This window comes from Carlito syrichta, unplaced genomic scaffold, assembly GCF_000164805.1.
Source record: "Carlito syrichta isolate Samal-C Ts95f unplaced genomic scaffold, Tarsius_syrichta-2.0.1 Scaffold316384, whole genome shotgun sequence".
NCBI classification, from domain to species: Eukaryota; Metazoa; Chordata; class Mammalia; order Primates; family Tarsiidae; genus Carlito; species Carlito syrichta.
In genome coordinates this window covers 811,871-834,085 of record NW_007260480.1, presented here as the reverse complement: position 1 = coordinate 834,085, position 22,215 = coordinate 811,871, and the positions used below count along the sequence as shown (strand labels likewise).

Here is a 22,215-nt window from a genome sequence, read left to right as displayed (position 1 = left end):
AAAAATTAGCCGGGCGTGGTAGTGCACGCCTGTAGTTCCAGCTACTTGGAAGGCAGAGGCGGAAGGATCACCTGCACCCAGCTGGTGAGGCTGTGGTGGCCGGGAGCGGCCACTGCACTCCAGTCTGGGCGACAGTGAGACTCCAACTCAATAAATAAATAAATAAATAATAACAAATGCTTAAATAGAGGTTACCACATGGTCATATACTTTTCTTCTAAGCCCTTTATAAGTACTAACTCTTTATTCCCATTTTACAGATGAGAAAACTGAAGTGTGGAGTGGAGGTTAAGGAACTTGCCTAAGGTCACATAGCTTGGATGTAGCTGGATGTGAATGTACCCGGCAAACAGTAGGGCTTCAATAATTGCTTTATGGGAAGCTTTAGGCTTGGTATCCTGTGGAAGGCACTCTGGAGGGCACCCGTTCCAAGCTGTTATTTGTCCCTAGAGCCGGCTGTGAATGAGTAGCTGAGGGGAGTTGGTGAGGGGTGGAGTGTGGTGGGAAGGGTGAGGAGGGGTGAGGACAGGAGGGCCCGGGAGGAAGAGGCAGCAGCAAAACACTCTGGACAACTCCCTGGAGGTCAGAGTCCTGGGGCAGCCATTCCAGGGGCCTCTCCCAAGGCAGGGAAGGGCATGAGGCAGTTTCTCCTTATGCAACCATGAACTACCTCCACTGCACCTTGGCCTGGTCAAGACCCCAGCTGGGCCAAAGAAGCAGAATTAATTGGTCATCAAAGGAGGGGCAGGAGGCTTCCTTTGTGCCTCCTCACCCCCTGCCTTCCAGCCCTGCAGATCCACCTCCGTCAGCCTCCCCTGGTGGCCCCACCTGGTGGCTCAAAACACCACTCTTATAGCTAGACAGTCTCGCTCGGTTCTGAGGCTTGTGGATGGGGGTCCTAGGTAGTTACTTCGCCCCAGTTTCTTTGTCTGTGCGGCCTTTGTTCCTCATCTACCACCTCTCCGGGGACCAGGCTACTGACTGGTGGGAGGGGCAACCAGGCAGCAGGAGGCCCCGCCCAGAGGTAACTTCCAGGAGAGATGGGTTAAAAAGAAAAATACGGGCAACCCCCTCGGGTCCCCTCCCACTGTGGGAGCTTTTCTGTCCTCTCAATAAATCCTGTTTTCTGGAAAAAAAAAGAAAAAAGAAAGAAAAATACAAGACCTGCGGTCTGTGCAGTACTTGGAGTTTCCATAAACGGAATGCAGGGTGGGTGAGAGAACATGCGTGCTGGTACCGTTCTCCATGCTTCCATGTCTTGGTCCACTCAGTCCTCTTGGTACCCTGCAGGTAGCTGCCATTCTTCTCATTTCACAGATGAGGAAGTGCAGGCCTGGGGACACCAAGTGACTTGTCCAAGGTCACACAGCTAGTGACTGCCAGAGTTGAGATGTGAACTGACACGGTCAAGGTTCTTGGTGCTCCTTGCTGAGCCACCACACCAACCCACCCTGTGCTCCTTCGGGCAGGTGCTACAATCTGAATGAGTGTTCCCAAAACTCACATGCTGAAATTCTAACCCCAGTGACCCGATGGCCTCAGGAGGCGGGGCCTTTGGGAGGCGAGGGGATTATAGAAGTGAGGGCCCTTATAAAATAGACCCAAGGGAGTTTGTTTGCCCCTCTCACCCTGTGAGGACACAGCAAGAAGATGCCATAGCAAGGAATCCACTGGCACCTTGATCTTGGACTGGCCAGCCTCCAAGACTGTGGGAAATTAGTTGCTATTGTGGTGTTTTGTTATGGCAGCCTGAACAGACTCAGTGGGGTGAAAACACAGGCTTTGAACACAGACGAGCACGGGTTCAGATTGAAGGACTTCCTAGCTGTGTATCCTTGAGTCCTGTCCATAAGTGGCTGCTGTCACTTAGGGTATGCCAGGGGAGGCAGGGGAGGCCAGGGGACGAGCAAGAGGACATGCTCTGGGCACCCTCAGAAGGACCAGCCAGGCCAGGCTTGGTAGCTAAGCCTGTAATCCCAGCACTTTGGGAGGCCGAGGCAAGTACATTGCTGAACCTGCAGGTTTGATACCAGCCCTGGCAATTTGGCGAGATCTCATCTCTACAATTAAAAAAGAAAAAAATAGCTGGGCGTGGTAGTGTGCATCTGTAGTTCTGCTACTTGGAAGACTGAGGCGGAGGGATCGCCAGAGCCCAGCAGGTCGATGCTGGGGTGGCCGTGAGCATGCCACTGCACTCCAGCCTGGGCGATGGAGTGAGACCCCAACTCAAAAAAAAAAAAATAAAGGACAGCCAACCTGAGTGCAGATGTCCTCTTGTGCTAGTGCTAGGAGTGCAACAGTGAGGGCTGTTCTCCCGGCTTGGGGTGGGGGTCACGCAACTCCCTGGAGGAGGTGACCACCGTTTTGAAGGTTAAGAGTCCGTCAAGGGACAATGGAACAGAAGGCGGGGCGACCCAGACCCAGGAGATGGCATGTGCAGAGACGCGAGAGTGACGTCGGGTGGCTGTGGTGTGGCGCACACAAAGGGGAGAGTCTGACGTGTACTGGGGAAGTGGCCATGAATGTCAAGCAGAGGACTCTGGATTTTATCCTGAGCAGAGGAGTGGCATGGCCAGATTCGTGTTTTGGAAAGATCAGAGCATGGTTTGGGATGGGCAGAGCCTGTGGGAGACACGGCAGACTGGGCCGTGATGGCTTCAGAAGCACAAGTGGTGACCAAGCTTAGTGGTGACCGATGGATGTGGGGGTGAGGGGAGGATGTTGAGGCAAGCCCCTGCATCGCTGGCTTCAGGGGCTGGTCGTGCCGCTACCTGAAACGGAAACACCCAGGGAAGCAGGTTTGGTGTCAGGGCAGGGCTGGGTTCCATTTGGGAGCTGTCGATTTTGAGGGCCCCCAGGCCACTGTGGCACTTACCCTGGGTGGGATGTCCTTGGGAAGGTGTGTGATATCGGGTCCAGGGCACAGTCACCATCATGGTGACTGTCTTTCATCATGGTGTCTTCGCAGAGGCAGTCTGTCCCGCCCATCCTGAGGCGGTCACCGTTCCTGTGCGTGCAGATGGCTTCTGTCTGCAGCCCCTGCACTTCCTGCCTCCAGGCTTTGGGTGGTGAATAGGCCGGCTGGAGGTGTCTGGGAGGTGATGCCCTTGGAGCAGCCTCCAACCCTTGGCAGCTGGGGCTGGCGATAAACACGCGACTTCCTTGCCCTCAGGTGGAGCACCCGGAGAGCAGAGTCCACACGGCCTCCTGGAGGCCTTGCTGGGGCTGGGCCTGGCTGCCCATGGGCAACCTGCCCACAAACACACCCTGGTTGGGCTTCTTTCCACCCTTGTCTCTCCCTTCCCTACCTGTGCTTCCTGGAACCTACCTTCCACAGACACTCCTTGGCACAGATCATCTCGTGGAGGAACTCAGTCCACAGCCTTGTCTGTCAGCTGGGGAGTGAAGTGTGTACTGGGACCGTCAGGAGACTGTACCTGCATGAGCTGTGTGAGGCTCCCCACACCACTCCGGGCACCCAGCAGGGACTGGTTGGCACCCTCGCCCTGTCCAATTCTTTCGCACACAGTAGGTGCTTAATAAAAGCTCCCATCCCCCTCAGACTGCCCAGAACAGCTGCACCTTTCTTTCCTGCCGGTGACACAGGTAAGCCAGTCCCTCAGGCCTGACCCTTCCTGGTGCTCTTCACTGAACACCTTCCAGTGACTACCTCTGCCAGCAGCAGAGGGCTCCCCAGGGACTTCCTGTTAGTCAGGAAGGGCCGGTGGCACCTGTCATCTGGCAGGTGGATGTCTGGGTTCCTCCAGGGTGAGTGGAAATCGCGAGTGTTCCTATGCACTGATGAAGACTTCCTACGCACTATCTCACGTAATCCTCACAGCAAACCACAGGCTACTATCGCTCCTACTTCACAGCCCAGGGAGCTGGTCTCAGACAGGGCGGGTTACTTTCCCAGAATCCCACAGCCAGGCAGGGTGGAGCCAGGATTCGGGCCTTAGGCAGAAACTAGAGCCCAGGTTCCTCACTGGGAGGGCAGGAATATGCCACAGCCCCCATACTCCATGCCTGGTACAGGCTCTTCACAGAGAAGAAGGTTAGAAATGCATGTTGGGGCCAGGCACACTGGCTCACACCTGTAATCCCAGTGCTTTGGGAGGCCGAGGTGGGAGGATCAGTTGAGGCCAGTAGTTCCAGACCAGCCTGGGCAACATACAAGACCCTACCTCTACAAAAAATAAATGGAACCAGGAGAGGTGACGCATTAGTAGTCCCAGCTACTGGGGAGGCCAGGAGGATCACTTGAGCCCAGAAGTTTAAGACTAGCCTGAGCAGCAGAGCAAGATCTCATTTCTACAAAAAAAAATTTTTTTAAATCTGAGCCAGGTGTGGTGGCATACCCATAGCCTCAGTTACTCAGAAGGCTGCAGTGGGAGAAGAACTTGAGCCCAGGAGTTTGAGGCTACAGTGAGCTATGTTTGCACCACTGCACTCTAGCCTGGGCAACAGAGCGAGACCCCGTCTCTAAATAAAAAACGAAAAAGAAAAGGCTGGGCGTGGTGGCTCAGTCTGTAATCTCAGCACTTTGAGAGGCCAAGGCAAGAGGATTGCCTGAGCCTGGGGGTTTAGAGACCAGCCTGGGCAACTTAGTGAGACCTCGTCTCTACAATAAATCAAAAAATAAGCTGGGCATGGTAGTATGCGCCTGTAGTTCCAGCTACTTGGAAGGCTGAGGCGGAAGGATCGCCGGAGCCCAGCAGGTTGAGGCTGCGGTGGCCAGGAGCATGCCACTGTGCTGCAGTCTGGGTGACAGAGTGAGACTCCAACTCAAAAAAAAAAAAAAAAACTGAGAAAAGAGTTAGGATGTACTGAGCTAAACAGAGAAACTCCAGAGGAAAAAAAAGATCTTGTAGGACACAGGCCGTCAGGGCGTTTATGCAGCTCCAGCTCCCAGCACAGAACCACAGGATGTTCAAGCAAGGCTTGGGGTCAGTAGAGTAGTCCATGACAGTAGTGAGAGTTGCATAGTATGATTTTCCAGTTCTGCCATTGCTGCTGCATTTTTGCATGAAAATGATCTTTCCTCATCAGCTGTCACGGAACCTCCTTCCCTCTGCCTTTGTGCTAAATTCTCATGTCTGAAGGAAGCTGCCCCATATTTCCATGAAGTGGAGGCTCCTCTCAGCTCCGGGGAGGGGGGGGATGGGAAAACCTGTAGCAAGCGCCCACTCTGCTCTTTGGCAAGTATTATCTCCTGTCATTTCCAAAACAGCCCTCGTGGCTGGATGGGCGAGAAGACCCAGACCCAGGGGAGTTAAATGACTTGCCCAAGGTCACCGGGCCAGTTAGAGGCTGAACCAGGATTGATCCCAGATCTGCCTGGCCTGAAAACTCATGCCCTTTCCCCACCGCCCAGTTCCCTTCCCTTCCTGACACAGCATGACCAGTGCGCATCTCGGAACGTGTAAACCTGGTGACACTAGATCCGTCACCTTAGGGTGGAGTGAGGGAAGCACCAGGGGATCAGCTTACTAATTCGAGGGGCCAGTGAATTATTCAAGCCGCCATTAACTTGGAGGCTCTTTCAGCCTCACCCCTCCTTCCCCTGCTCTGGCCCCTTAGTTCCTGGTCTGCCTGGGCCCCACAGACCTGTGGGGGCTTCTGGTGAGGAGATGCTGGCAGGGCTGGGGTCCCGCCTGCTGCTGGCAGTGGCACTGCTGGGCCCAGGCCCCAGGGCCCAAGCCATGGAAGGTAGGCGCTCCTGGGACAGACGGGGATTGGGAGGAGGGGAGGGCGGCGGGCAGGTGACTGTGGGGCCCCAGGAGATTTCCGTGTGGGAAGACTGAAGACAGGAGCCCCTCTAGAGGAGGTGACTGGGTGGAGAATGGGTTTGTTTCTGGGATAGGGGAGACAATATTTAGTGAGTGCCTGCTTTGTGCTGGATGCTCTGCATGTATGATTGCATTTAATCTTCACAGTCAACTTCAAGGTGGATATTAGTCCCTATTGTACGGATGAGGAAACTGAGGGCTAGGGACGCTGAGACGCCTGTCCAAGGCTGCACGGTGTCCAAGGGTGGAGGGAATGGCTGAGGGAAGTTTGGAAAGGTGTGTTGCTGACAGGGGCCTTCATCTTCTCCTGAGAGCTGGCTGCACTTCCCACTGCCAGCCAAGTGAAATCAGAGTTCCTTATGATGGCACTCAGTGCCCCCTGGGCATTGGCTCCAGTGTCCATGTCCTGGCAAGCCTCAGTTTCCTGCATCCCTTGGACATCCCGTGCTCTAACAGGGGAATCCCAACCCTTGCTGAAGATGCTTCACCCTCAGGGACCTTAAGCCCTGCTGTCCCCTCTGCCTGGAAAGTCCCCTTTCTCTTTTTCCACCTGAGAATCCCTGGCTTGTCTTTCAAGCTCAGATCAAATACAGCTTCCTCCACAAAGCCTTCTACATCCCTCCATCGGCCTCAAATGAGCCTTCACTGGGGCTCCCAGAGCTGTCTGTCCACACTGTGGTGTCCGGTGGTTTTGTGTCTGCTGGTTGCAGCAGGGGCGATACCATCTCACCCTTCTGTCAGGGGCTAGCGTGCAGGTGGGGGCTCAGCCAGCAGCCAGCAGTGCCTGTTTCCCTGCAGGCTCACATGGGCCGGGGAGGAATCGTAACTTGCCAGGTACCCAGTCGCTGACCCAGAGGGAATAGACATCCAGGCGTCCCAACCCATGCCTGGGTAGTGGGAGGAGCCAGTTGTTTCTGTTTCCCAGACACCAGGTCTTCAGTGGCTTTGGGGAAACCCTGGAGGTCAGCATTCCCGGCTGGGGCCCAGCAGATACGGCCATCACTTGTGCCGGTGCCCATGGTGGCAGAAATCCTACTCTGATGTTCTTGCACCTTTTCCTGTCCACGACCAGGGCTGGCAGAAGGACAAGGATGGGCACTGGACCTCTTTTTTTTTTTGAGTTGGAGTCTCACTCTGTTGCCCAGACTGGAGTGCAGTGGCACGCTCACGGCCACCGCAGCCTTAACCTCCAGGGCTCTGGCAATCCTTCTGCCTCAACCTTCCGAGTAGCCAGAACTACAGGCGTGCACTACCACACCCGGCTAATTTTTTAAAAAAGTTATTGTAGAGACGAGGTCTTGCCAAGTTGCCTGGGTGGGTCTTGAACCTGCAGGCTCAGGCAATCCACTCGTCTCGGCTTCCCAAAGTGCTAGGATTACAGGCTGAGCCGCCGAGCCCGGCCCACTGGATCTCTTACTCCTGCCCTTTTCTGTGCCCAGGGCCAGGCTAGGAGCTGACAATATGCCTTGGGTGTGCATCTATGCAGCCCTGGCACAGCCTTGGTCTCGTCAGTGCTCTCGGCCACCCAGCAAGGGAGGCCACATCATCCCCATTCCACAGATGTGTGACTGAGGCTCACCGAGACTGAGTGACTCTGCATCGGCGCCTTGATCCATGCCATTTCCTCTCCCAAGTCTTCCCCAGCTGAGGAAACGTTCTCATTCTTCCTAGTCAAACTCAAATGTCGCCTCTTCTGTGAATCTTTCTCCCCACCTCACACCGCTTGAACTCATCCAGGTTGGGTTTCTCTCTTGCAACAAGAGGCACCCTGAAGAGTCCACTTGAGAGTCTTTGTAAGAGAAGACACATGTACCACACGTGTGCCCTGTACCGGTCTGTGCCCAGAAAGGCCCAGAAAGGTTGTCCTCACTCCCTTTGGACCTCAGAGCTCCTAGGTTGGCCACAGCACAATTGTGTGGTTTTATCTCATTTGCCTAACTCTCCCCACTGCCCATCCACCCACCCTGAGCTCCCTAGGAAGGGGACCTCTCTGAATCAGCACAGATCTGGTACAGGACACATATGTGGCGAATGTGTCTTCTCTTACAGGGACTTCAGTCAGGTGTATTCTGAATCGAGGCGTCTTTGGTTGCAAGTGACAGAAACCCAACCTGGATGAGCTTAAGCAGAAAGAGGGATGCATTGGTTCTGCCCCCAGAGAGGCAGGAGAGTGACTGAGCCAGACCCAGGGATGCCAGTAGCCAGGGCCTCTCAGCTCCAGGGCTACTTCCTGTCTTCTCATGGCTCTTCCTGTCCTCTGGTGGCATTTCTCCATGAGCCCTGAACACGGTCCCCACCTGGGGCTCCTACTCCCAGCCTAGTGACAAGGAAAGAAAAACTTCTATCCAGACATCTTGAGATGAACCCTGGTGTAGTCTGGTGCACATGCCCACCCTGCAGGCTCTTCTCTGTGGTGGTGGCCAGAGCCCCAGGATTGCCTGTAGAGTCATATGTCCACCCCTGGAGCAAGGGAGAAGAGGGAAGGTTACCACGTGGAGGCAAGAAATGGAGGACAGTGTGCTGGGCAATAGATGCCAGTCACAGCAAGGACCTTCTCTTTATAGGGTTCAGTTTTTCTCATCTATAAAGTGAGTCAATAACACCCGCCCTGTCCATTTCATGGGTCTGCGGTGCGGATTATGTAAGATCATTCACTCACTCATTCATTCAGCAAATATACACTAAGCACCTGCTTCGTGCCAGGTACTGCTTCAGGTGCCTGGGATACAGCAGGGAGCAAACAGATAAAAGACCTTGCTCACAGGGCTTGTGTTTTTGTGGCGGGAGACTGGCAATGACCCAAATAAATAAGTAAATAGGGCCGGGTGTGGTGGCTCAAGCCTGTAAGACCAGCAATTTGGGAGGCAGAGGCGAGAGGATTGCCTGAGCCCGCGGGTTCGAGACCAGCCTGGGCAACATGATGTGACCTTGTCTCCACAATAAATCAAAAAGATTAACTGGGTATGGTAGCACACACCTGTAGTTCTGGCCACTTGAAAGGATCGCCTGAGCCCAGCAGATCAACGCTGGGGTGGCCGCGAGTGGGCCACTGCACTCCAGCCTGGGCGACAGAGTGAGACTCCGACTCAAAAAAAAAAAAAAGTAAGTAGTTTGTTAGATGAACGCTGTGGAGAGAAAACACAGCACTAGAAAAAGTGGAGTCTAAGGGTAGGGAGAGGGTGGCAGGTATACATGGGTGACTGGGGAAGGCCTCCCTGGGAAGGTGAGGAATGTATTGGCTGCTCTTTTGAGTTTTAATTATGAAGAATTTCGAACATACACAAAGTAGAGAAAAGTGAGTAATGAATCCTATGTGTCCATCAATCCTCTTCAATAATTATCAACATTCCGCCTTTCTTGTTTCTTCTATCCCACTCACCCCCATTCCGGGAGGTCTGGAGAAATCTAAAGCCAATCACAAATTTCATAGTATTTTACCCGTCACTATGTCAGGACACATCTCTAGCAGAGAAAGACATAAGACTAGATATAACCCCAATAACTTGATAATTCCTTAATTTTATCTAATATTTGGTTCATGTTTAGCTTTTCCCAATTATTGCCAAAAAATAAAATCCTTTTACAGTTGGTTTGTCCAAAACAGAAGCCAAACAAGGTCCACATACTGCATTTGATTGATATTTGACTCTTTTAATATAATAGTTGGGCTCCTTCCCCACCCTAAGCTTAACATTTATTATTGAAGCCCAGGGTCATTTATTTATTTACTTTTCTGAGTTAGAGTCTCACTTGGTCGCCTAGGCTGGAGTGCAGTGGCACACTCACGGCTAACCCAGCATTGACCCACCAGGGTCATTTATAGTATAGAATTTCCCATATTCTGGACTTGCCCAAATGTATCCTTATGGTGTTTTTTTTTTGTTTGTTTTGTTTTTTGAGTTGGTGTCTCACTCCATTGCCCAGGCTGTAGTGCAGTGGCATGCTCACAGTCACCCCAGCGTCGACCTGTTGGGCTCTGGCAATCCTTCCATCTCAGCCTTCCAAGTAACTGGAACTACAGGCGCACACTACACCCGGCTCATTTTATATTTATTGTAGAGACAAGATTTTGCCAAGTTTCCTGGGCTGGTCTTGAACCCGCAGACTCAGGCAATCCACTCGCCTTGGCCTCCCAAAGTGCTGGGATTACAGGCAGACTCAGGTTTCTTTGTGTTTTTCATGAAGACATGTAGATGGTGTGGGATTGGCCAGTGTTCTACTTTGACGTGAAGCTTCATCGGTGGGTTCAGGAGTTGTTAGCCTGATCTATCCATGACAAAGTTCCCTAAATTGACTTTTTTGATTTTTCTTAATTATAACAATTTTCAAACATGTAGCAAAGTTGAAAAGATTTTACAGAGAATGCCTATGTACCCAATCATCTGGGTTTTACTGCTCATCAACTTTTTTACTCTTGTGATTAGAACAGGCTTTGATAGTGTTACCTACATCCATTATTTCATGAAGGCTTGCAAAATGATCATTTTCTAATGCTGTTATTCTTTCTGAAGTCATCTATAAATAATAGTTTTCTTTCAACAGCTATCTAGTTATGTAGAGATTCAGTCCATACAGGAAAGGCCAAGCAGATGTTTAATTTATTTCTCTTCATTTATCAATTTTCAAAAAAATGAGTGAGTGCCCCAGCAGCCTCTAAAACAGGACTGGAACCACCAGTCTGTGGCCTGTTAGGAACTGACCACACAGCAGGAGGTGAGTGGCAGGCGAGAGAGTGAAGCTTCATCTGTATTTACGACCACTCTCTATCACTCGCATTACTGCCTGAGTTCTGTCTGCTGTCAGATCAGTGGCGGCATTAGATTCTCATGGGAGCATGAACCCTACTGTGAACTGTGCGTTTGCGGGATCTGGGAGGCATGCTCCTTATGAGAACCTAACGCCTGATGATCTGAGGTGGAGCTGAGGCAGTGATGCCGGGGAGTGGCTGGAAATGCAGATGGACATGAGCGGTGAGGTTTGACCGCACATCCCCCTGCCCCTTGTCCAAGGAAAAATTGTCTTCCACGAAACCCATCCCTGATGCCAATAGGGTTGGGGACCGCTGCTCTAAAAGACACAATGAATTTCATCTTCATTTATTTTGAGTTGCAATACGAAGTTGTGAGTTTTTATATATGTGATGTGTTTCGATCCTCTTCTGTCATTACTCTTTTTGGGGGCGCAATTCAAATTGTACCTTCTTTAGTCATGGAGAGCCCCTTCAAGTAGGCTCCCGTGCCTTTTGACACAACCTCAGCAGTCTCTGGTAGTTCCTTTTCTGTCTGACATGGCAAGATGTCCAAGTATATTGTGTATATTTCCTGTCCTAGTCTTGGTACCAGCCATTTCTCTAAGGAGTCATTGTTCATCTTAGCGGGACCTAATAATTCCAGTCTAATGCCATGGGGTCAAATGCTCTTGGATTCTAGGCCTTTTTAGTGACAGACCTAAGAACTAATTTTTTTTTAGAAATAAAAATAAATCAAGTTTGGACTGACGCTTCCAAATCAACTTAAGAATCAAAAGAGTTTACTTAATTTTAAAAATTTTGTATTTGAATCTCTCTTACAGTGAAAATCTTGGTTTCCACTGACATTAGCATATTTATTTGCTTTATTCTTATATATAATACTTGCAAAATAACAATAATACGATTACTAGCAGTCATTCTAATGACTACAGTTTAAGATGTCTTTGCGGTTCATTTTGCCCTTGAAAGATCTCCTTCTAGAAATGTGCAGTCCAAATACTGTATTTCCAAGTCATTTGAAATCATTTTTCCCATGCCTCCATGCTGATAAACAGTGCTGTTTTTTGTTTCAATTTGGGACAGTTATGAATTGCTTTGATATTTTGATATTTTAAAAGCTTATAAAGTATTTTACATGATTACAAAGTCAAAATTATCAAACAAGGCACACTGAAAGAGGTCCAGCTGTCCTGCCTGTTTCCTACCCCTCTTTTTACTACTTCCCCTGACAGATAATTATTCTTATTAGTTTCCTTCCATTGTTTCCTTTTGTGAAATACAAGCAAATCTGTACATATAAAAATGTACTTTTGGCCGGGTGCGGTGGCTCACGCCTATAATCCCAACCCTTTGGGAGGCCAAGGCAAGAGGATTGTCTGAGCTCAGGGGTTCAAGACCAGTCTGGGCAACTTGACAAGAACTCATCTTTACAATAAATCAAAAAAATCAGCTGGGCACGGTAGCACATTCCAGCTACTTGGAAGGCTGAGGCGGAAGGATCACCTGAGCCCAGCAGGTTGAGACTGCGGTGGCTGTGAGCGTGCCACTGCACTCCAGCCTGGGCGACAGTGAGACTGAAAATAAAAAACAAAAAAAATCCTTGAACGTTGTAATCGACAGTGCACATTTTTACTTGGGGATTATTATTGTTAATTTTTAAATTCCCTTCCTCACATATCTATGGTCTGACACGATGTTTAATCTAAAATTGCAAGCACCTCCCACCATTTCCCATCTGCCCTCCCTGTCTGCCCTGCTTTTTCTTCATAGCACCTGTCACTGTCTCATACACTGTACATTTTACCTGCGACGTGTATGGTTTGTCACCCCCAACAGAATGTAAGTTCCACGAGGGCAGGAATTTCTGTCTGTTTTGTTTTTGCTGTAACCCCAGCACCTAGAACAATGCCTAGCACTCACACGAAATCCCGTGCTTTGGGAGGCTGAGGTGCGTGGATTGCCTGAGCCCACGGGTTCGAGACCCGCCTGGGCAACTTGGCGAGACCTCATCGCTACAATAAAAAAAAAAAAAAATTAGCCGGACGTGGTAGCGCATGCCTGTAGTTCCAGCTACTTGGAAGGCTGAGGCGGAAGGATTGCCGGAGCCCAGCAGGTCGAGGCTGCGGTGGCCGGGAGCGGCCACTGCACCCCAGTCTGGGCAACAGAGTGAGACTCCAACTCAAAAAAAAAAAAGAATGCTTGAGACCAGGCTCAGTGGCTCACTTCTATAATCCTAACATTTTGGGAGGCTGAAATGGGAGGCCTGCTTGAGCCCAGGAGTTCAAAACCAGCCTAGAAAATATAGCAGGACCTTGTCTCTACAAAAAAAAATTATCCAGGCATAGTGGTGTGCACCTGTGGTCCCAGCTGCTTGGGAGGCTGAGATGGAAGGATCACCTGAGCCCAGGAGTTCGGGGCTATGGTGAGTTGTGATCTTACTCCAGCCTGGGCTAAAATAAAAAAATTGATAAGCATTTGAAGAATAGGTTAATGCACAAGCAATAATAAATATGTGAGCCGATTTAGGGCCACTGCATCATGCCCCCACACCCCATCCCAAGGGCCCACTGTCCTCACCACATGCACCCAAGACCCCAGCACCGACTCTGAGCCATCCTCCTCTCTTGTCCCAGGTGTCAAATGTGGGGGTGTGCTGTCCGCACCTTCTGGAAACTTCTCTAGCCCCAACTTCCCAAGACTGTACCCCTACAACACCGAGTGCAGCTGGCTGATCGTGGTGGCCGAGGGGTCCTCTGTGCTGCTCACCTTCCATGCCTTCGACCTGGAGTACCACGACACCTGTGGCTTCGACTTCCTGGAGATCTACAATGGAGCATCAGCAGACAAGGGCAACCTCCTTGGGAGGTTCTGCGGCCAGGTGCCCCCGCCACCCTTCACCTCATCCTGGCACGTCATGTCCGTCATCTTCCACTCGGACAAGCATGTGGCCAGTCGCGGCTTTTCTGCGGGCTACCAGAAAGGTCAAGGAGGCACTTGGCAGTGGAGGGGCTGGCCCTGGGGTGGGGGAGGGAGGAGGGCTCAGGTAAGACCTTCGGGATTCCAGCATCTTGGCATGGAGGCTGCCCTGCCACCTGCATGACCCTGTGTGGGGACAAAGCAGGGTCCTTAACGCTCACGACCGCACTTGCCGTCTTAGTAGTTGTGGGTTCTCCCTTTCAGGGCAGCCCTCCGCATGCTGCCCTCATTTCTCCCAGAGACCCCAGAGGGCCGCACTGTGCTCAGGCCTCTCATGCAACTCTATTCTTGTCCTTTTCTTTTCCTTTTTTGAGTCGGGGTCTTACTCTGTTGTCCACACTGGAGTGCCGGTGCACACTCTTGGCTCACCGCAGCCTCAACCTCCTTGGGCTCAGGTGATCCTCTCTTCTCAGCCTCCTGAGTAGCTGGGACTACAGGCACACACCACCACACTTGCTAATTTTTAAAATTTTTTTTGTAGAGATGAGGTCGTGCCATGTTGCCCAGGCTGGTCTCAAACACCTGGGCTCAAGCAATCCTCCTGCCTCAGCCTCCCAACATGCTGGGATTAGAGGTGTGAGCTGGCCAGGCTCAGTGGCTCAGTCTGTAATCCCAGCACTTTGGGAGGCTGAGGTGAGTGGACTGCCTGAGCCCGCGGGTTCGAGACCCGCCCGGGCAACATGGCACGACCTCATCTCTACAATAAATCAAAAAATTAGCCGGGCATGGTAGCGTGCACCTGTAATTCTGGCTACTCGGAAGGCTGAGGTGGAAGGATCGCCGGAGCCCAGCAGGTCGAGGCTGCGGTGGCCGGGAGCGGCCACTGCACTCCAGTCTGGGTGACAGAGTGAGACTCCAACTCAAAAAAAAAAAAAAAGGAGTGAGCCACCATGTCCAGCCCTTTTCTTTTAGATTCAAGGGGTACGTTGTTTACTCAGGGATATTGCATGATGGTGAGGTTTGGGTTTCTGTGGAGTTTGTCACCCAAATAGTGCATGGTGCCCAGTCTGTAATTTTTCAACCTTTCCCCTGTCTTGTTCTCCCTCTCACCCTGTCCTTCTCTTGTGTTGTGACATCAAGTGCAGGAAGGGCCGCCCCTGCTACCACTGATGCTGATGCCTTCTGTGGCATCCCCCTTCTTCATAGGCAGGAATCCCCACCCAAGCCTCGCCCCAGGGCCCATGTGGAGCTGATGACTCTGACACCATGGGTCCCTCACCCCTCCCTCAACCAGGCTTCACAATTGCCTCTCAGTCTAAGAGGGAGGCCTCGCTCCTCTCCCCTTTCTCCTTGACTCATTCTTCCCTGTCCTCAGGTTCTAGGCAAAGGCTCGAGCCTCCTCTCTCCTCCTGAGCCAAGCCAAAGACTTCATTCAGGTCAGCTCACACAAGAGACAGCCACAGGGCTCCTGGCCCTCAGGGTCTGCCCACAGCAATCCTGGAGAACTCAGGGTTGACACCCAGTCCCTGCTGCGTTTAGAAGCATAAATTGTAGAAGGCTAATCACAAGAACAATAGGCTGGCCAGCATGGTGGCTGAAGCCTACAATCCCAGCACTTTGGGAGGCCAAGGCGAGAGGATTGTCTGAGCCCACGGGTTCGAGACCAGCCTGGGCAACATGGTAAACCCTCATCTCTACAATAAATCAAGAAATTAGCTGGGTGTGGTAGTGCACACCTGTAGTTCTGGCTACTTGGAAGACTGAGGCAGAAGGATCGCAGGAGTCCAGCAGGTCGAGGTTGTGGTGGCCGTGAGCGTGCCACTGCACTCCAGCCTGGGCAACAGAGTGGGATTCCAACTCAAAAAACAAAACAAAACAAAACAAAACCCATAGGCTGATAGAATCATAGTTTTGGAATTTTATATCCTTAGTTTTTTTTTCGAATGTTAGGATATCAAAGTCATGATACCATAGACTACGTATTTCAACATCTTAGAAAACAGGAATATCCTTATATCAGATAGAACCTGGGAGGGTGTGATGGTTCATGCCTGCAATGCCAACACTTTGGGATGCCCAGGCAGGAGGATCCCTTGAGCCCAGGTGTTCGAGACCATCCTGGGCAATATAGTAAGACTTTGTCTCTACAAAAAATAGAAAAATTAGCCAGGCATGGTGGTGTACCTTTAGTCCCACCTATTCAGGAGGCTGAGGTGGAAGGATAGCCTAAGCCCAGGAGATCAAGGCTGCCATGTGCCATGATTGTGCCACTACACTCTAGCCTGAGCAACAGAGTGAGACCCCGACTCAGAAAAAAAGAAAAAAAAATCAGGAAACTTATGTTAATCCCCGACATACAAAAGACATAAAAACCATGTTGTAGTGGTATGCATTTATTTTGTAAGTGCATATTTTTAACATTTTCTTCTTATTAAGCCAATCATTGAAAACATGAGTCAATACCAATGGCCTCCAATGAGTTAAATTTTGAAATATAAGCTATACGTGACTGTGGATGCTGTCCTTTAATTATATTAAAAGATAGGTTGGAATACAGCGTAAGACTGACATTTGCACCAGGTGCTGGCAGACGCCCCAGGGAGCTCCTGGGGTGCCCCAGAGCACATTGGGAAGCCCGCGCTAAGGTTGTCAGTGGTTGGAAGGGGTCTCGCAAGCGATCTCAACCTGCCCTCTCATTTAGCAAACAACACCTCTGAGACCCAGAGAGTTATGTGCCTTCCTAAGGTCACAAAACTGGGCCGGCGCTGGGAAAGGAAGCCAAGCCTCAGGCGCCCAGTACAGAGCTCTGGTCACACTTGTGCCGTGGAGCAAGATCCTGGGGTCTCAGGAGTGCACCCTCCCTGCTGGTGACCCCAGCAAGTCACAGTATTCATCATCACCCGCTATGTGGTCACACCAGCCAAGCTGGCTTCCTGAGGATTTCCAGCAGCGTCTTCTCAGACCCTGCACGAGACTGAGCCGGTGGATCAAACTGGGTAGGTCCTATGATTTCCAATGGTTTGATGAGGCCCAGAGAGGCTGGGTTTCTTGCCCAGGGTCACACAGCTAATAAAAGGCAGAGCAGGGTGCCCACTTGTCTTCTGAAGTCATGCCAGGCTCTGCTGAGACCGGCTCTCTAAGCCTTGGCTTCCTCATCTGTTAGGAGGGTTTGATCACATTCCTAGAGGCAGGTACCTCAGCTTCTGTGCCCCAGCCTGGTAGGCGTGGACAGTGAGGGTCTCAAGGTCAAGTGTACAGGCTCTACAGTTCGTCTTCCTGGGTTCGAAGCCCACTTTCCCAGCCACTAGCTGGGTGATCTGCTCTCAGGTGACATGTCCCTTGGGCCTTGCCCCTTCAGTGTGCTCCTGCCAGCCTCCACAGTTCTCTGTGTGAGGGTTTTGTCCAGTTTCTCCCAGCAGCCCCTGGACTGTCAGGAGTTGATGTCTCAATGCCCAGCTCCTTCCTCAGCCAACAGGCCTCTGAGGTGTGTGCTTTATGCTGTGCCCAGAGGTTCCCGTGCGATCCCATGGGTTCAAGACCAGCCTGGGCAACACGGCGAGACCTCGTATCTACAATAAATTAAAAAATAATTTAGCCGGGTGTGGTGGCGCATGCCGGTAGTTCCAGCTACTTGGAAGGCTGAGGCAGAAGGATCGCCTGAGTCCAGTGGGTTGAGGCTGTGGTGGCCGTGAGCAGCATGCCACTGCACTCCAGCCTGGGCCACAGAGCGAGACTCTGACTCAAAAAAAAAAAAAAAAAAATCCTCGCGGTTGGCCTGGGTAAACACAAGCTCAGACAGGTGGGTTGCTTCACTTCTCTGCACCTCCGTTTTCTCAACTGAAAAATCAGAGAACCCATAGCACATTCCCTGTCGGGTTACTGTGCGGAGCTAGACAGATGGCACAGGTGCTGAGTGTTAGCCCATGCCTGCCGCCAGCAGGTGCTCAGGAGATGGCGATGAGGTTCCCGTGCGATCCCGTGGGAGCAGTGTGTGGGAGTGTGTCCGGTTCCCCAGGGAGGGGTTGGGAGTCATGGGGAGAGGGAAAGGTTGGTTCACGTGGGTTCCCTTACAGATGTGTGTGGCGGCGTCCTGACCGGCCTGTCGGGGGTCCTCACCAGCCCCGAGTACCCCAACAACTACCCCAACAACGTGGAGTGCCACTGGGTGATCCGGGCTGCCGGCCCCGCCACCATCAAGCTGGTGTTCACGGACCTCCAGGTGGAGGGCAACGAGGGGTGCCCCTATGACTATGTGGCCGTGCTTGGGGGGCCCGGCCCCGCCCATGGGCATCACTACTGTGGCAGCACCAGGCCCCCCACCCTTGTGTCTCTGGGCCACGAGCTACAGGTGGTCTTCAAGTCCGACTTTAACATCGGAGGGAGGGGTTTCAAGGCCTACTACTTCTCAGGTAGGAGGGGGCTCCGGCCCCACCCGACCCTCCTGTGCGAACCGGGCTCCTGTCTCCCCATCACACTTGGGGTCATACCTTCCTGCCCCCAGGATCCTTGGGCTTTCTGCACTCTTTCTGCCAGGAGTCCTCTGGCACACCCTTCCCTGCCCGGTCAATGCCAAAGCATCTGCGTGTCACCTTCTCTGCGAAGACTTCCCGATTCACTCAGAACTAATCCCTTTCTTCAACTCCTTATAGACGTTTTCTCACACAGTGTTGACATTGATCAGACTTCTGCATGTGGCTTGCATGCCAGTGTCCCCTGCCTGGCTGTGAGTTCCTTGTGGGCTTCTCTGTAGCTGCTCAATTAATGTTTGTACGAATGAATGAATCTGTGGAGAGTTCACAGTCTAGCGGGGGAGATGGATAAGGAAACAGACAATGGCAAACCATGGCGATCTGCGCTTATAGTAAAAATCATAGAGAGCTCCTGGAGGAGAGAACTGAGCAGTACCCTGAAGGAGTTAGCCAGAGGCAGGAGGAAGGGAAGGATGGTCCAAGCAGGGGAACAGCATGTGCAAATGCATGGAGGACAGAGCGTTTGGTGTACTCGTAGCACGAGATGTTCGGTGAGACGAGAATGTAGGGGGCGGTTGGACAGCGAGAAGAGGGGCAAGGCCAGGCCGGGAACAACATTGTCTGTCAAACCTGGGAGTTTGGAGTCGCCTCTGAGGACAGGCATCAGGGATCGTGGCTGAATCCCTAACAGGGCCATTGCTCTTGAAGGGGACTGTCATGGGCGTGAGAGTCCCAGCTTTCAGTCGGTTTCCATTGAAAGCAAGCTTTGGGATCTGTTGTTTGGCTTGGTGGCCTGGCGCCTGCAGCCTGCCAGTGGGTTAGGACCCCGCGGCACCTGTCATGGCCGAGGGTGACTCCTCCCCCTCCTCACTCCCCACCCCGCCCACCCAGGAGAATGCCAGGAGGTGTATGTGGCCGTGCGGGGCAACTTCTCCAGCCCCCACTACCCTGGCTCATACCCCAACAACATCCGCTGCCACTGGACCGTCCGCCTGCCCGCCGGCTACCGGGTCAAGGTGTTCTTCCTGGACCTGGACCTGGAGGAGCCCAACAGCCTGACCAGGACCTGTGACTTTGACCACGTGGCAGCCTTCGACGGGGCCAGCGAGGAGGCGCCCCTGCTGGGGAACTGGTGTGGCCACCACCTGCCGCCCCCCGTCCCCTCGAGCCACAACCAGCTCCTGTTCCTGCTGCAAACGGACCGCAGCACCACGCGCAGGGGCTTCTCCGTGGCCTACATCGGAGGTCAGCCGGGCTGAGGGCGTGGGGGCCCTGCGGGGAGGCGAGGCTTTGGGGTCTCCAGGCCCCCTTTCTCCATCCCACCAGCTTGTCCAGACCCCACCGTGGCCTCACCTCGGGCCCCATCTCGGTCGGCCACGGCCCTGCCAACTCCCTGCCCTGGGAGACCATGCTAGTGTGACCCTTGCTTATTTCCGCTCCCGCAGGCCCTCCTTTCCCAGCTCCTAACTCCATGCTCCTCATTCCTCCCATCTGGCTCCTTCCGCCCTGGGCCCCTGGTCTCACTCTGTTGCCCAGACTGGAGTGCAGTGGCACGCTCCCGACCACCGCAGCCTCGCCCTGCTGGGCTCTGGCGATCCTTTCGCCTCGGCTTCCCAAGGAGCCGGGACTATAGGCGCGCACTACCACCCTGGTTAATTTTTGATGTATTGTGGAGACGAGGTCTTGCCAAGTTGCCCGAGCTGGTCTCGAACCCGCGGGCTCAGGCAATCCACTCGCCTCGGCCTCCCAAAGTGCTGGGATGACAGGCTGAGCCACCGAGCCCGGCCCCCTGATCTCTCTTATACTGTGACTGACTCCTGTATCCAGGGGTAACCAACCAAATGTGGTAACATTGTTTATGGCAAACAATGGCTATAAGTGGGGATGCCTCCCAGTCCTGCCTGTATTGTTCAGAACTGCTGACTGGATGATGGTGCTGGTGTTTCCTCACTCACAGAGCAAACGAGAGCCAGGCAGCTGCTGTATTGGCTCCGGGGCTCCACACGGCTCCAAGTGTTGTCTCTGGGATTCTCACTAGTGCAAGATGACTGCCACAACTCCAGGCATCACGTCCACGTTCAAGACTAGAGGCGATAGGGAAGTGCCAGCCACAGATGTCCCTTTATCAGAAAAGAAAAACATTTCCAGAAGCCTCAAAAGACTCTTTCTTAGATTTCATGGTCAAATGGCCATGTCTTGCCACAGAGAGGCTGGGAAGCTGGTATTTGGCTTTCCCAGGCTCCACGGTGTGGGCTAGATCTGTCAGCCAAGAGTTTCCACCATCTCTTCCCTCACCAACCACCCTTCCCTGAACTATGGGTCTAGAAGTTTCTGGCCAGGAGAAAGGACTGCACTGTGGTCACATGGGCACAGTCAGGGCTTGAACTCACCCTCCTGTCTTCTTGTGTGTCTGAGCAGGACATGGGGAGGGGAGCCCAGGCCTGAGCTCAGACTGACCAGGGCCACATGCAAATGCTGCCCAACCAAGTGGGCTCATCTATAGAAGGGACCAATAAATGCCCCGACAGGCGGTCATGAGGACTAAATGAAGTAGCACAGGTCACAGTGCCGGGCTCTGAGGACATCTGTCCCTCAGGAAGGGTGTCTCAGGCCTGCTCAGCATTCAGAAGCTCCTGCCTCTCTCCTTACCCCCAAGGCAAGAGAAGTTGGGGCCCCAGGGACGGAGGAGGTGGTAGAGCTGCAGCAAGCTGGTGGCAGAGCAGTGACCTTGGGCTGACACAGTCCCTCGGGCCCTCAAAGGGCTCTAGCCGCGAACGGGCAGGAGAGCTGGGGATCCCCCAGGGCTCTGTTGCAATAGCTGGTGCACCCCTCTCTCTCTGGGTCTCCATCTCTCCCCCTGTAAAATGAGGACAGTGACCAGAGGATCTTAAAGGTCCCATTTGCCTCTGGCAGTCTTATTTCCAGGACTCTCCCAGCCCCATGTGACTTAGGACAAGTCCGTTCTCCTGAGACTGAGTAGAGGCAGGCAGCTCTGGGCCCGCTCCTGTTCCAGGGGCTTCCGTGCAGGCGCCCCTCCCTGCCCTGCCCCTCCCTGGGTCCCTAGGGGAGCCCGACCCACGGTCAGACCGGGGTGCTCGTGCTGGGCCTTCGAGGCTCCAGATGTGGCCCCAGATGTGGCCCCAGATGCAGGCGGCCTCCCCGCCGGGAGGGCAGCCGCAGCGTCAGTCAGGGGTGACGCACAGTTCAGCGCCACCGAGATCATCGTGGGAGACGGCGGGCCCATAAATCCCCGACTGCCCAGACACCAGAGGCTGAAATATGTCTGAGGCATTTCCCGGAGAGGGCTCGTGAGTTCCCGGCCCCTCCTGCCAGCTCACTCTCCCCTTCCTCCCATCAGCCTCCCGTCTTCCTCTTCCCTGCCCTCACCCAACCCAAGCGCGCGCACACACACACATGCACACACCCATGTGCTCATCCACACCCAGACATCCTGGCAGGGAGGGTGTCAGGGGCTGCCACATAGGGTGGACAGATGAACCTTGGAAGCCTGTGGACCCAGCGGGGCCCCCGCAAGCTACTCAGCTTCTCGGAGCTTCAGTTTCCAGAATGGTGCAGCGGGCTTAGTCATGTCCACCTCATGGGATCATTGCAGGGAGGGAAACTGAGGCTTCCTCCACCCTTTGCCAAACTGCCACTCTTCTCCCTGGCCTCCCCCACCCTCTGTGTTCAGTCTCTCTCCTTTGCTCGATCTTCCTACAGGGCACACCGACATGTACTGTTTTTTTTTTCATATATATTATTACTCCCTCCCACAATTAGAATGCAAACTCCACAGGGCAGGAGTTTGGAGCTCCCCCACCCCACATCTGTGGTGCTTAGAAAAGTGCCTGCACATAGTAGGCCATCCATAACCATTTGTTAAATGAATGATTGAATGAATTGCCAGGCATGTGGCACAGGGATTAGCAGATAGTAGCTTTCTTTTTTTTTTCTTTTACTTTTTTTTCTTTTAAAGATGTGGGGTACGATTCAGGGTTAGGTGTACAGATCTTCATTATGCTGCTACCCTTGTCGATGAAGTAGCTTTCTTTATGATTAGGACCATTCATTCATTCAGCATTCACTGGGCCTGCCAAGCTCGGGGCTGGGCTTGGAGGACACTGAGAGCCTCAAACATGGCTCCCGCCCTCCGGAGCTCATGTTCTGATGGAGTTGGATGGACCGATACACGTAAAATACCCCCGCCCTAGCTTGTAGGACTCCAGAAGAGCCTTCCCCATTCTGGTCTCGATTTCCTTGTCCACTGCCCTTGGCGGGGAGGGGAGAGGTA

At 52.9% G+C, this 22,215-nt stretch overlaps 1 protein-coding gene across 1 annotated transcript in view; it reads left to right on the top strand.

Moving 5' to 3' along the window:
• Positions 1 to 5,630: 5,630 nt before the first annotated feature.
• Positions 5,631 to 22,215, top strand: part of CDCP2 (CUB domain containing protein 2) — a 21,537-nt gene continuing 4,952 nt past the window's right edge. The window contains exons 1-4 of the mRNA XM_008074276.1: positions 5,631 to 5,709; positions 13,173 to 13,520; positions 17,529 to 17,864; positions 18,816 to 19,169. Of these exons, the coding sequence (XP_008072467.1) occupies positions 5,631 to 5,709; positions 13,173 to 13,520; positions 17,529 to 17,864; positions 18,816 to 19,169 (1,117 nt within the window). The remainder of the gene's footprint in view (positions 5,710 to 13,172; positions 13,521 to 17,528; positions 17,865 to 18,815; positions 19,170 to 22,215) is intronic.